Source organism: Pocillopora damicornis, chromosome 13, assembly GCF_964200805.1.
Source record: "Pocillopora damicornis chromosome 13, jaPocDami1.2, whole genome shotgun sequence".
Classification (NCBI taxonomy): domain Eukaryota; kingdom Metazoa; phylum Cnidaria; class Anthozoa; order Scleractinia; family Pocilloporidae; genus Pocillopora; species Pocillopora damicornis.
Genome location: NC_142682.1, coordinates 10,636,232 through 10,648,797, shown reverse-complemented (window position 1 = coordinate 10,648,797; position 12,566 = coordinate 10,636,232). Strand labels below are relative to the sequence as shown.

General features: G+C 36.8%; 1 protein-coding gene and 1 pseudogene across 3 annotated transcripts in view; one reads left to right on the top strand and one right to left on the bottom strand.

Annotated features, from left to right (window-relative positions):
• Window positions 1–10,356, bottom strand: part of LOC113680385 (C2 domain-containing protein 3) — a 28,387-nt gene extending 18,031 nt beyond the window's left edge. Inside the window, exons 1-14 of one of the 3 annotated variants that reach the window (XM_089192055.1) lie at window positions 10,338–10,356; window positions 10,072–10,198; window positions 8,262–8,463; window positions 7,727–7,833; window positions 7,279–7,387; window positions 6,757–6,839; window positions 6,320–6,516; window positions 5,823–5,916; window positions 5,311–5,515; window positions 4,262–4,529; window positions 3,573–3,695; window positions 2,777–2,957; window positions 2,217–2,403; window positions 1,749–1,864 (exon numbers count right to left, since the gene is read on the bottom strand). In XM_089192055.1, the coding sequence (XP_089048181.1) occupies window positions 1,749–1,864; window positions 2,217–2,403; window positions 2,777–2,957; window positions 3,573–3,695; window positions 4,262–4,529; window positions 5,311–5,515; window positions 5,823–5,916; window positions 6,320–6,516; window positions 6,757–6,839; window positions 7,279–7,387; window positions 7,727–7,833; window positions 8,262–8,463; window positions 10,072–10,147 (1,948 nt within the window). In that variant the 5' untranslated portion in view covers window positions 10,148–10,198; window positions 10,338–10,356. Of the gene's footprint in view, window positions 1–1,748; window positions 1,865–2,216; window positions 2,404–2,776; window positions 2,958–3,572; window positions 3,696–4,261; window positions 4,530–5,310; window positions 5,516–5,798; window positions 5,917–6,319; window positions 6,517–6,756; window positions 6,840–7,278; window positions 7,388–7,726; window positions 7,834–8,261; window positions 8,464–10,071; window positions 10,291–10,337 lie in introns of those variants that run through there. The other 2 variants (XM_089192056.1, XM_089192057.1) reach the window with 2 other exon arrangements.
• A 597-nt stretch (window positions 10,357–10,953) lies between these two features.
• On the top strand, window positions 10,954–12,028 carry LOC113680373 (uncharacterized; annotated as a pseudogene).
• The last annotated feature ends 538 nt before the right edge of the window (window positions 12,029–12,566 follow it).

The following is a 12,566-nucleotide window of genomic DNA, read 5'->3' as shown; positions in this document are numbered from 1 at the left end:
GTACCAGGCTTGTTACATAACAAAAAGCTTCTAGAAGCTTCTAGGGTGGTTTCAAAGCTGTTGTTTTTCCTTCGATTGCACGTAGCCGAGTGAAATGGCGGTCGAAGTGGTCGAGAGTTTTCGAATTGACGCGCGGCTGTTTTCGCTTTTTTTCCTCAATGTAACCTGAAACCCTGAACGAAATGTTTCAAAACGTTTAAGATAATAATAATAATAATAATAATAACTTTATTCATGTGTCAATTATAAAAAATAGCAGTAATGAAACCACTAAGTAAGGACACAACAAAATAGTTGAAATAAAACACTAAATAGCTAAAATATTGATATTCGAATAATTTACATGTAAGATATGTACAGATTCTATCTCTAAACTAGCTCACTCTCTCTACTACTCTCCAATAAATAGCTAAATATTAATATAAGAATAATTTACATGTAAAATAAGTAAATCTCTCTCTAAAACCTGCTCACTCTCTCTACCCACACACCCACGATTGTAATTCATCCATTCGCAATATAAATAATTAATTAAATTATGTTTATAATTAAATGAGACTGAAAATTTGCGGTCAGCAGAATTAGGCCAGGGCACCTCGATTCCCCGACGATAAAAGACGGGGGGGGGGGAGTAAATCCGAGTCTAAAAAAAAAAATAAAAAAAATAAATAAATAAAAAAAAAAACATATCTAAGAATCATGCGCTGCAAACCAAGCAGTCCACACAGCCACCGTCACCCATAAGCATTTCCAAATCCAAGATTTAGAAAAACGCTTCTTGCTCCCTCAATTTATTATATTTTCTCGTGAAAATGAGCAGTTAGCTTCGTTATGAGATGAGAATGACACGGCAGGAAATTAACATGTTTGGTCCAATGCCGGCGGTACTGCGGATGGCTTACATTTGGCATTGCATCCTTTATTTACGGAAAGACGCGGTATGTTTCATAGTGTTTGAGAATCAAAAATTTGCTTCATTCTCAAGATTGAAATACGCAAAGTCGCCAAAACTTTCTGGACTGGCTCTCTAGAAGATGAGAATTCCATTGTAACAATCTTTTTACTATCACGGCGTTCTATGCCGCCGAGGGGAATACGTTTCTCCTGATTTCATTGACTGAAACATGGAGCGTGATGCTTGTACACTTGAACAAAAAGTGCTATTTTTCTCTAAGGTTAGTCTGTCTTTCAAATTGGTACATATACATCTGAAATCTCTGATTTATTGTGATATTTTAGGTGATTTTTTCCGTTGATATCTTCTGCGAGAAACACAAGAAATTTTAAGATAATGATAATTTTATGTATGGGAATGTTACGCGTGACGCCCTAAATTATGCATATTTTTGGAAAAATTAAATTTGTAAAAAAATGAGAATTCAATAAAAATCCATGATATTATGCAAAGTTGCAGAGTATTATGTCTTTTTTATTTGTGCCAAGTCTCGGCATTGTAGCTGGAAAAGTACGAGAGATATTTTTGTTTATGTTTGCTTCTCTGTGTTTGTACACGTGAACTGTGCTACTGATCAATATGAAATGCTTTTTCAATATCAAACTCAAGAAAGCTAGGTAATCTGATACACAAAAGCAATAGCTCTCATCTCAGAAATTTTTTCAAGCTGTAAGCCCCTGCTATCTTTCTTGGTCATACCTCAATTACACTGATATCTAAATGACAAGAAAATTGAAAGGAAAGGACTTGTAAAAGATACATATGTAATACTGCTTATGAGTCTTTCACTCACCTCTGTCTTGAATTCTCTTGGAAGCAATTCTGGTTAATTCTGTTGCCATGGTGATATCTTGGTCTTGACCACGTGTTGGGGTTGAGGTTGGGAAATTATACTCAACAAAGAATGTTCTGAATTAATAATAATAATAATATGGTGAAATGAGGCATTCCCCAGAAAACCCCACATATTGATGTCAAGATCACTACAAGTTTCTTCATCTGGAAATAGCCATACTGATGGTTGCTGGATAACATTCCAATAAGTAGACATGTGAGGCACCTTGACTCAGTGAGACTCAATCAGGAGTTATGTTGAAGAGAACTACTCACTATAGAAAAAATGTTAGGTAATTGTATAAAAGGTGTTAGTTATGGTTGATAGTATTCATAGTTCAACCCACATCCATGCTAAAATGCAATTTACAACTTACCTGACCAACCTATTACTTGACTTTTCCCTAACCAGCTCACTTGCACTTACCCAGGTTTAATGGTTTCATTTGCAATCTGAAGACTATCCACCATGACACGTGCTGCATCAACTCTGCCCAGAGCAGTAAGTTTCTCAGGACCAAGGTTTTCAATGAAGGCATCAGGATTTATCCTTGGTGGCTTCCCATGCAATGGTGCTGATGTAAATGAATCACTTGACATACAAAGTACACTGTCTTGACCATCATAGGAAAAAATTGCACACTTTGATTTATCTCAAGTCAGTTCGTAAAGAGAAGTAACAATATTTACACTTAATATGGAAAAAACCACAGTTTAATTTGCTGATAATGCAATGCTTCTGCTGAGTTACATTGACAAAGTGCTAAACAAACTCTTCTACCTCAGCTTCAACAGTATTATCATCATTTCATTTGATTCGCAATTTTATTAAAGTCTCAGCAGATAATCTGTTGTAATGTAGCAGAGTAAAACTACAGTGAACAGGTAATTAAGTTAGCATTAGACTTCTGTTTGCATAACCTTATTTTGCCTCCTGTATCCCTAATCCCTATGAATATCTACATCATACTGAACCCAGAGACCTACCTCTAGAATCTTCACTTGCATCATCAGCACTGCTCTGTTTTTTATCAAGGTAACCTAAACTAGGAAGCTCATCATTTCCTCCAGGGTTTTGTACATGATTCACTTCCTTCCCAATCCTTGTACTGATGTCTCTAGATGCTGTCTTTGGAGATCTCTTCTTGCTTATTGCTTCACTTAATACCTTTTTAGAATGACATAAATGTTTATTAGGTACTACAAATATGATAAACATACTAATTATGGTTATGCAAGTAGCTTAGAATGAATTCAATGAATAATGTAAATTTTACTAACATTGAGTAGAAAACTCTAGTTTTCAACATCCATCAACAAGCATGGTTCTCACTTGTGAAATTACAATCATAATTATAAACATAACCACTGTGACTGAAGGTTAATAGAAACATAAAGCTGCATCGATCACTTTAATCACATAAAAAATCTGATCATTTTCTTACAATTAAGATTTCCATGGACATCAGTGGGAAGTATGCTGTAATGGTTATTATGCTCTGAATTGTGCTAGTATGATATTTTTATTACAATAAAAATGTAAAACATTAAAAGGAAAAAACATGGGTATCACATTAACACTTAACACTTTTATCTTGACATCAAAATATTAATTTTCATTGCCACAATAAATCTTTAAATATAATTTACCAGTCCCATGAGCCTGAGTGTTCAATGGTCTTGACAAATTACACCAACATTAGTCATGGTATCACATATAAAACCATACCTCCATTTTATCAAAGATTAATTTTACTTTAGAACTCAAACTTGTAACTTGTACCTTTTCAAATTGATCTTCTTGCAAGGGATTTTGTACACTTTTGTCATCATCAACACTACCATCATCATAGTTGTCTTCATCAGTGACAACTGTATTATCTGAATCTGTATCTGACTGTACTATCTGAAAAATGTTAAAAACTCTATTGATCAATTATTCAAACCTAGTATTTATTTGACCTCACCACTTAGTTAAAGATAGTCTGTGAATGATTATTTTTCTGTGACTAACTCACATCCTTACACTCTCTATGACATTCACAGGTATCTACCTACTTAGTAGTACAATAGCTGTCTGAATCTGCCGCCCTTAACATAGCAAGTGTAACCCTGATAGAAGTGATATTGGTGCCTCAACCCCTTACAAGCTTTGTAAATTACATGTATCTAAAAGTACTTCTCAGAAAGATAACTTTACAGCCTAAAGCAAGAATTAAGATTCTTGGAGCAAGGTACAGTGATATTGTAAGGCAATGCATGAGAAGTCAAAGAAAATTTTTTGGGGGGCCAACACTCCAAAAATAGCCATGTGAACCCTTCTCTTAATTCTTAACTTCACAACTTTATCTGTGTTTTGAATGACAATGTTGTTAGCTTACTTACTGAGTCCCAAAGGCCACTGAATGAGATAATCATAGATAATGTATCTAGCAGGGTGAAACATTTGTAATGTAAAGCCTTGTAACTTACTGGGGTGGTGTAAAAAAGATCTTTCAACAGTGTGTCATCATGTAGGGGATCCCCTGGCTCACTAACTATGCTACTGTCAGGGGAGGAGTTGAGTGGTTCGTCCAGATAAAGCTTTTCATCTTCACCAAGAAGCAAGTCCACAGCTTTGTTATTATGTAAAAATACTGTCTCAATTACAGAATCCTCTTCTCCTCCAGACTTGACAAGTCCATGCTTGATTTCAGTAGAAGTAAGAATTTCCTTAAGGAGTTTGCCAGATGGTGCATTCCTGAATATGCCAAGTTCAAATATAAGCTCACTGCCTACTAGAACAGAATTGTCAAAGTTTGCCAGAACTTGGAGTGTTGTATAATTATATATATATATATACACATTTTTTTTTGTTTACTGAACATAGAGTGGAACACATATCCTCTTATTACTGACAGCACAAGGGCAACTGAACTTTAAACTTTGTTGATACAATTTTAAGCTTAGTATTATCACTGACAGTGAGTTAAGTTCCCTTCTAAAGTGTTCATGCAGTTACCCTGAACCTACCTTCTTTTAATTGTTGTATAGAATAAATGGATGATTCCTAAATGAAAAGCTAAGATTAAACTTGTTTGATCTATGATTCCTTTAGCATTAAATTTATTATTAATAATAAAAATTTTTATTTAAGTGTCAATACACTTTAGCTATATGAGCTAATTGGGGACAGTACTAACTGAATTTTAAACACTCTTAGATTGCTTTAAATATTTGACTGTACACAAGTTCTTGATTGCTAGATAGTTACATTCTTGATTTTACCACAGTAGATGTGTACATTTTCACCTAAAGGTTGAATATAGATAAGAAAAAAACTAGTATAGTGTTAAATATCAATTGATGTTATAATTCAACACAATGTGTTAAAATATTGGAATATTTGAATAACAGCATATACAAAAACTTATTGATGGCACTGTCTCTGACTAAGAAATGGGAAGTTTTTGAACATAACTGACATTACAGACAATAACCAAAATGTAGACTGAGATTTAAAAACAGTGTTATAGACAAACCTGTCAAAAACAACACTTGCTCCTCCAGCTTCGTCTTCATTGTTGGCCTCATCTGCCGACATTACCATTGCCTCCCTTAGCTTCTTCCCTCGATGAAGTAATACACCAATCAGATCAGAAGATTCATTTTGACCTCTGTGGGCAATGTGAAGTGGTTCGCTTGATTTGGTCAGCTCTTTAGATCTCACTTTAGTTCTGAGATCATCTAAAGACACATTTTAAGAAAAATCAATTTCTGACACAAAATTCACTGAGGCTCAAAATTGAGTTTGGATGAAATTTTGTACTTCTGACTCTTATTCATCCAGAGATTATGTGGAGCAAAAATTGAGTTCACAAACAAACAAATTGCCATTTTGTATCCATTTAAACAAAAAAACATGGAAAGAGAGTCTTTTAGAGCAACCAAAGGAAAACAGTTTACACCTAAATTATATTATGCTAGTTTGTAAACATGTCTTTTCCGAAGCATAAGGAAGGACACTGACCAATACATGAACCTTGTCAGTAACCTGATTGTTTCTTGCCTGTTCTTAATGTTGAAATTAGTGATTGTTCTGCAGTGTATTCAAGTCTCTCTGGTGAAGTGAGAGCAAATTTCACACCCTAAAAAAAACATACTAGGTGTTAACAAAAAATTAATCTTCAATTTAACTATGATTTTTCAATTGATACTCATTATGATCAAACACACTGAAACAACTGTGACCCCACAAATAATTTTTTATACCAAAGCTTCCTTACAATTCATCTATATGTGTATAGTTTGTTGGTTGCTATTATCCTCAAGTCAAACTATACTTCACTTCATGTTATTGTGAACAGGTTCCTTAAACACAGAAGCCACTAAATTCCCATTGTCAATACCAAATGGTCCTGAGAAAAGTTGGTAATTGGGCCCAAATCTTGGAAAAGCCTTATTTTTTCAGGTCTCTTTTCTCTCAATTTTTTCCAAACCAGTTTATGTATGAACATTTTTCTTCTCCTTATAAACACTATCACTAATGACCTTGGCAGGCACTGCAGGTGGCATGAAGAGATCCATGTCCTCTGTCCACTGTCTTGGATGAGGGATTGGTTCAACTGGATTTAACAGGGATGGGGGAGGAGTTGGCTTGGCATCACTCTCATCAATAGCCTGTCTTTGTGCATCTATTTCCATGTCTACAGTAGGTACCAGAGAAGATGACAGCTGGCTGTAAGCTGCTGAAAAGTTCCATGTGTGAAATATTTCCATGTTAATATTAAATGCATTGAATCTTACCCAGCAGCAAGCAAAAAATTATAACTCTCCTACTCTGGCTAGAACAAACCTCCTTTGGTTTAACTATGAGTGGTACTTAGTGTTGTTGTAAAAAATATATTCATTTGGCAAATGATAAAGCTATAACAGTTGTAAAACAAACATGCATTCTAAATTTATACGACATTTGAACTGTCTCCTACCTGATGTTGACTCAAATCTCAGAGTAATGTACAAAATAGCCAGCTTTTCACTAGGTAATGTTGTAGACATAACATTAAAAAAGCTAGAAAAAGAAGATAGCTTGTATCAATTTTTGTGGCAAAGGTGAACAACAGAACAGTTGAAATGGGAAAGTTGATCAGCAGTAAGAATATGACAACTACTGACAATAAACAATGCCATGCTTGAAGTGTGTGTGATGTGTACCACTCGGTTATCATATCTTTTCCTAGTTTGAGACATCTTGGTTGAAGAACTGCCTCTAGCAAATATCATTTCCAGTACCAGAACATTATGTATTCTTTACATGATGCATTTTGCTGTCCAGTAAAACAAATAGCTACTGATAAATAACCTGGACTAACAAAACACTTAGGGTGAGTAATTTGTCTTTTACATTACTATTTCATGACAATGAATGTTAAGGCCAGTGATCGTTTTTAAACCAGCAGCTAATATCTTGGCTGAAGCACTTGTAAATTTTGTCATGTTTTGATACATACCCCTGGATGGGAGTGCTTGCTGACAGTGTTGAGACATCAACCAGTCTCACTCGGCCAAGTACTATAAGTGATGGACCATGAACTACCTCAAATATCAGGGCTCCCATATCTAAATAAACATATCTACAAAGTTAATTCCAAACATGTCAGAGAACTGGAAATATATAGATTAATTTGTAATTTGCTTGGCACAGTAGTTACTCCCACGATTTTTTTTTCAAGTTAATGATGAGTTCCAGCACTTCTCTTTCCTACACCAACTCCTGTACTGAAATAATAAACAAACCTACAAGGACAATGAAATGCAATTTATCCCTGCATCATTGCTTTGAAATGAATCATATTTGGTATACAAGAAATGGTCATCACACCAGGAGCCCACCCATTTAACAATGTAACAGAAGAAAACAATAATTGAGTTATAATTTTTTCCTTATGAATCACTCACCATTTAAATATGCACTAAATTGTCTTGGACCACTGCATACTGCATATCTTACACATGTCAGCCTTGTGTAATCTTTTGTCTGTTCATCTGCCTTGTCATCTAGAGGTCTGTATTGTTTTGATTATAATATATAAAAATGTAATAAATTTGTGGATTAGAATTCCAATGAACATTGGTAGGGTAACAGGTCCACAAACTTGGTAAGAGAGGGACTCTACTAATGAAAGTATACCTACAGAACTAAGAGGTTTCATGTGAGTGGATGTTCACCATTTTTTTCCATATTTTAACCCTTTTATACTCCCTATCAAAATATAATTGTTAATTCTCCCTATCTGCTACACATTTCCTGGTAAATTACACACAAGAATTTGGTGTTAGATCAAGGCAACAACTTCTACCTGATAAGTTTCAGTATTCTTATTACCTGTTTGCTGGATGATGCATGTATATTGTTGGGAGAAGTTACATTTCCATCACTTTTGGGAGTTAAGGGTTAACTAAATTTAAAAAAAAAACAAAATTAATAGCCTACCTTAACAGTACACCATCACCATCTTCTCCCCACCATCTGAGTCGTACTTGGACATCTGTTGGATACTTTTGAACAATCCAGTGAATTCTTGGCACAGACACTCTTAAAAAACACCTAAGGTGACCATCTACAGCAGGGGGGAGACTGGTCACCACTGGCATTCTGTCATGATCAGACACTGTGCTTGTTGGGGTACTGGAAACTAACAATGAACATAGAGTAAAATGATTGTTTAGAGTTCTGCTAGAAAATAATATTGAAAAGAGGTCACAGTAGCTAGTAGTACTTGTTGATAACATCTTCTTGGTGTTTACTCCTTTAGCACATTTTCCAAGGTAGAACCAATCATGCCAGATAGGTCAAAGTGATGGACCATTTGACAGGTAATATAAGGAGAAAGGTCAATAATAGACAAAAGTACAAATAAATGATTGCCATGTATTCCTCTGTATTACTGTAATTTACTAAATGAAACTAAACAAAACAAATCAAATGAAATTCTGTAATTTACTATAAAAAAAACTCTGTAATTTGCAAAACAGAAATCTGTAATTTACGAAGTAAAAAAAAATCTGTATTTATGTGAAAGAAGACTTCCACTATTAAGCTGTAAAGTGCACATCCATTTTGAAGTATTAGTATGCACTGTACCTGTACTGTATATGAGGTATAATCAATATAACTAATCAATGACTTATAAGAATGCATGACATGACATTTTTGTTGCAGTAAAAGGTATATGTATCATATTTCTAGATGAAATATCTTTCTAGATAAAATATCATATTTTCTGGGAAAATAAAACTGACCCAAGTTCTTTGCCATTCTTGAATGTCAGGCATGTAATTACAATTTGAACTGCATGCTAAAACCTTTTGGAGGAATGATATTTGAATCTTGTTTGTTTGTTTTTTTTTTAACCAAGACATCTGCGACAAAAGTTGGTATGACCTTTTCACTCTTTAACTCCCACTCTTTTTAATTTGTGATGAGAATTTGGTATTAGATCAAGACAATAACCATGAGGTGGCCATGGTAAGGAATTACACAAAAGCTCTGCATTGGTGGATGTTCCTCTGCACCAATAATACAAAACAATACATGAGCATTATTGACTAGTTTAAAAGACAGTTGATAGATAGTACAGCAGTGACAAAATTGCTTCGGTGTCATTTTCCATCAGTAAATAATGTTATCACTCTGGCTACAGATCTGTCATTAATTACATCATTGTTTGGCAAATCACCAAATTAAACTCACATTAGGATATGAACTTTATTCGTTTGTCTCACGATGGAGTCACTTTGGACGTTGATTGCACCATTTAGACTGCAATACTGCTAATCTTCATCAGGTGATGAGGTCGATTGTTTAAGTGTCGCTCTGTCATGTTCTTTTATCCTTTCTGGCATTGATCTCCCCATTTTACCGATATAAACTTTGCCGCATTCACTGATCTTGTAAACAACACCATTTCGTTTTTTTGGTTCCAGAGTGTCTTTAGGTCGCACTTAGTGCGACCTAAGGACCCTCTGGAACCTGAAAAAACATTCAAAGTGACTCCATTGTGAGACAAACAAATAAAGTTCAACCCATATCAATACACCACGATGAACTAATAACCACATATTTTATTACATTAAACTCACGTTTTACTCAGAATTAGAGGAGGTTAACTGAGATGTATGGCTCGCAAAGAAATAACATAAAACCAAAACTTCGATACCTTTCCATACAACCTCGGTTGCCAGTACCCCTCCCCTCAACTATTGAAGTCAAGTAACAACGCCAATTTCAGTTAGAAACCTACCAGAGCCTTGCTCTTTCTTAGTTGAGTTGGAGCTCGTCTTCGTCTTCTTTCCAGCCTTTCTCTTGGAGTTTATCATCTCAAGTTCTTAAAATAGCTTTTAATCTATCTGTTTGTGAAGGTAATCATGCTGTGAAGTAAACAAGGGGTGGAACAAAGGAACTTAGTACTAAAGCAAGTTGAAGTTCGATTTTCCCGCCATGTTTATTACCCGAGATTCATGGTGGCGGAGATCATTTTATATAAGAAGCCATAAATTGTCAACCAACTTGGTTACTACAGGCGACGACCAGAAAGGCCGGTAGATTATTCCCTCTTTTGCGGTATTTTCACGAAAATGGCTTTCTTCGATGATAGAAATGAATCGTTGACGTTTTAGTGCCCCCCCCCCATTCAATTTAGGTAGAGATGGCCTTTTATGGTCATGAACAAAAAAATGGAGTAGCATCGGTCGTCACTCCACGAAATGCATACTAACGGTAAACATAGCGTTCATGGCTTTCGGTTTGCTGAAAAGCTCCGTCCCATCTTTTATCACCGGTAAATTGGAAGGAAGTTTGCATTGTGGTCCTTCTCTTGCACACTGTGACAACTTCACCGAATTGCCCAGTTTAACAATGTATTAGGAGGATGTTACTCCATCCCTCCCCAAAAAAAAGGATAATGACAATAATAATAATAATAATAATAATAATAATAATAATAACAATAATAATAATAGACAAACAAATTTGGCTGCTCAATTAATTCAAAGGGTCTGATATTCACAGGATCTGGCTATCGTCAGCATATTCCGAGGGCAAACTAGAGCTCGATATCGAAGCACACAATCTAAAACAAACATGTTACGCATGCAAGAGTTTCTTTTTGTATGGGTGGGTTGAAATGGGGCGCTACGTAACTACTGCTTGCACTTTTGAAAAAGAAAAAGAAAAAGAAAAATTGCCCAACGACCTACTTAACCCCGAAAGATCAAAGCGAAAAGGTCAAACATAAACTATTACACTAGGTAGCTGAGCTCAGTATTCTTTGTTTATGCCGTCCTTAATTTATGCGTGTGCGTGTGTCAATGTTGGATTGATTCCATCGCAACATACTACTGTACTCTAATTTCATGACATGATAGGCATGAGGGACGATACTCTGACGTTCTGACTGGTGCAAGTCTACCCCAGTGCTGTGATCTGAATGGTGCGAGATACATACCCTAATGCAGCAAGCTGATTGATGCGATACATACCTTAATGAGGACAACTGGCGTCCTCGGATTGATGCGGTGGACCATGTTCTAAAATCCTGGCGTTCTCGCTCCCTGTCTCTCCGTGGCAACGTGGTGGAACATAGTTCCACCGCATTGCGTCGACAAGTTTACTCCTATGTACCCCTCGACTGGCCGATCATGTAGTGCTCCCTGTCCTTTTTCGACCCCGATCGTCAGGTCATCGATATGAATTAGAAGATAGCACACGGCGTCCTGTACACCGCGCAGCGTTTCGCCTCTTTTCGGTTGCCAGTACTCCTCCCCTGCTTTTGCAGGGCTCCCATTGAGTCCCTGGAACACCTTTCCTTTTATTGCCTGCTGGCTCAGAGTGTCCTCTCTTAGTTGCAGTTCCTCATGTTTAACTTATCTTTTATGTGTCCTATCCTTCTTCGTCGTCATGTTCTTTTCGGCTTCAACTCCAACGCGTTAGTCGCCACTCCCCGTATTTTTGTCTACCTCTTAAACCTCTGTAAGTTCTTTATTTGGCAATCCCGAAACGACCTCCAATTTCGCAACACCCGACTTGGCGCTGTAGGCTGCAGTGGTCATCGTAAGGGTGAAGTCTCGCTTGAGATTTCACCTTCCATCTTCTTTAGACGTTTCAGATCAGAACACTGTCGTCGCTACTTCCATCGTCAGTGGTGTGCCAGTGGTGTCGTCGCCACCGTCTCCGACAGTTATCTTGTCTTTCCAGCCTGACTTGTTCCACCCAGCTCTCTGTCTTTCCGTTCTGTCTCCTGTGTGTTCCTCTGCATTGCCCTAATCTGGACACTTCTGTTTTTTCCTCTTGTTCTGGGTCTCCTTCATTGGTGTGCTGCACAGAGGCGTTTTTGTCTTGCATGGCCCCAATCTGGGCATTTTTCGTTGTGCCTTGTCGTGTTTGTCCTGTGTCCGTTCCGTGATCTCTTGTGCTAGGTCTCCTTCATTGGTGTACGGCACAAAGGTGGTGTGTTTGTCGAGTCTTCTGTTACGGTTATGGGTGGTTTTTTGGGCGGGTGTGCCTGTTCATTGTCTGGTTTGAGTGAGTACGCTTAATTTTCAGTTTGGAGTGGGTGTGTTTAATTTTTAGGTGGGATTCGATTCCCTAAGAATTTGGTGTCTAGTGACCCTCGGTTTGCGGTGAACCCAACCCTAAGGCATTGCACTCCAGCCATAGGTTGGATCAGACTTGTTGATCGGCAGGCATTGCACCGCCCTCACGGGAGCCTGGCCGTTCGCCTCAAAACATAGAAAAAAC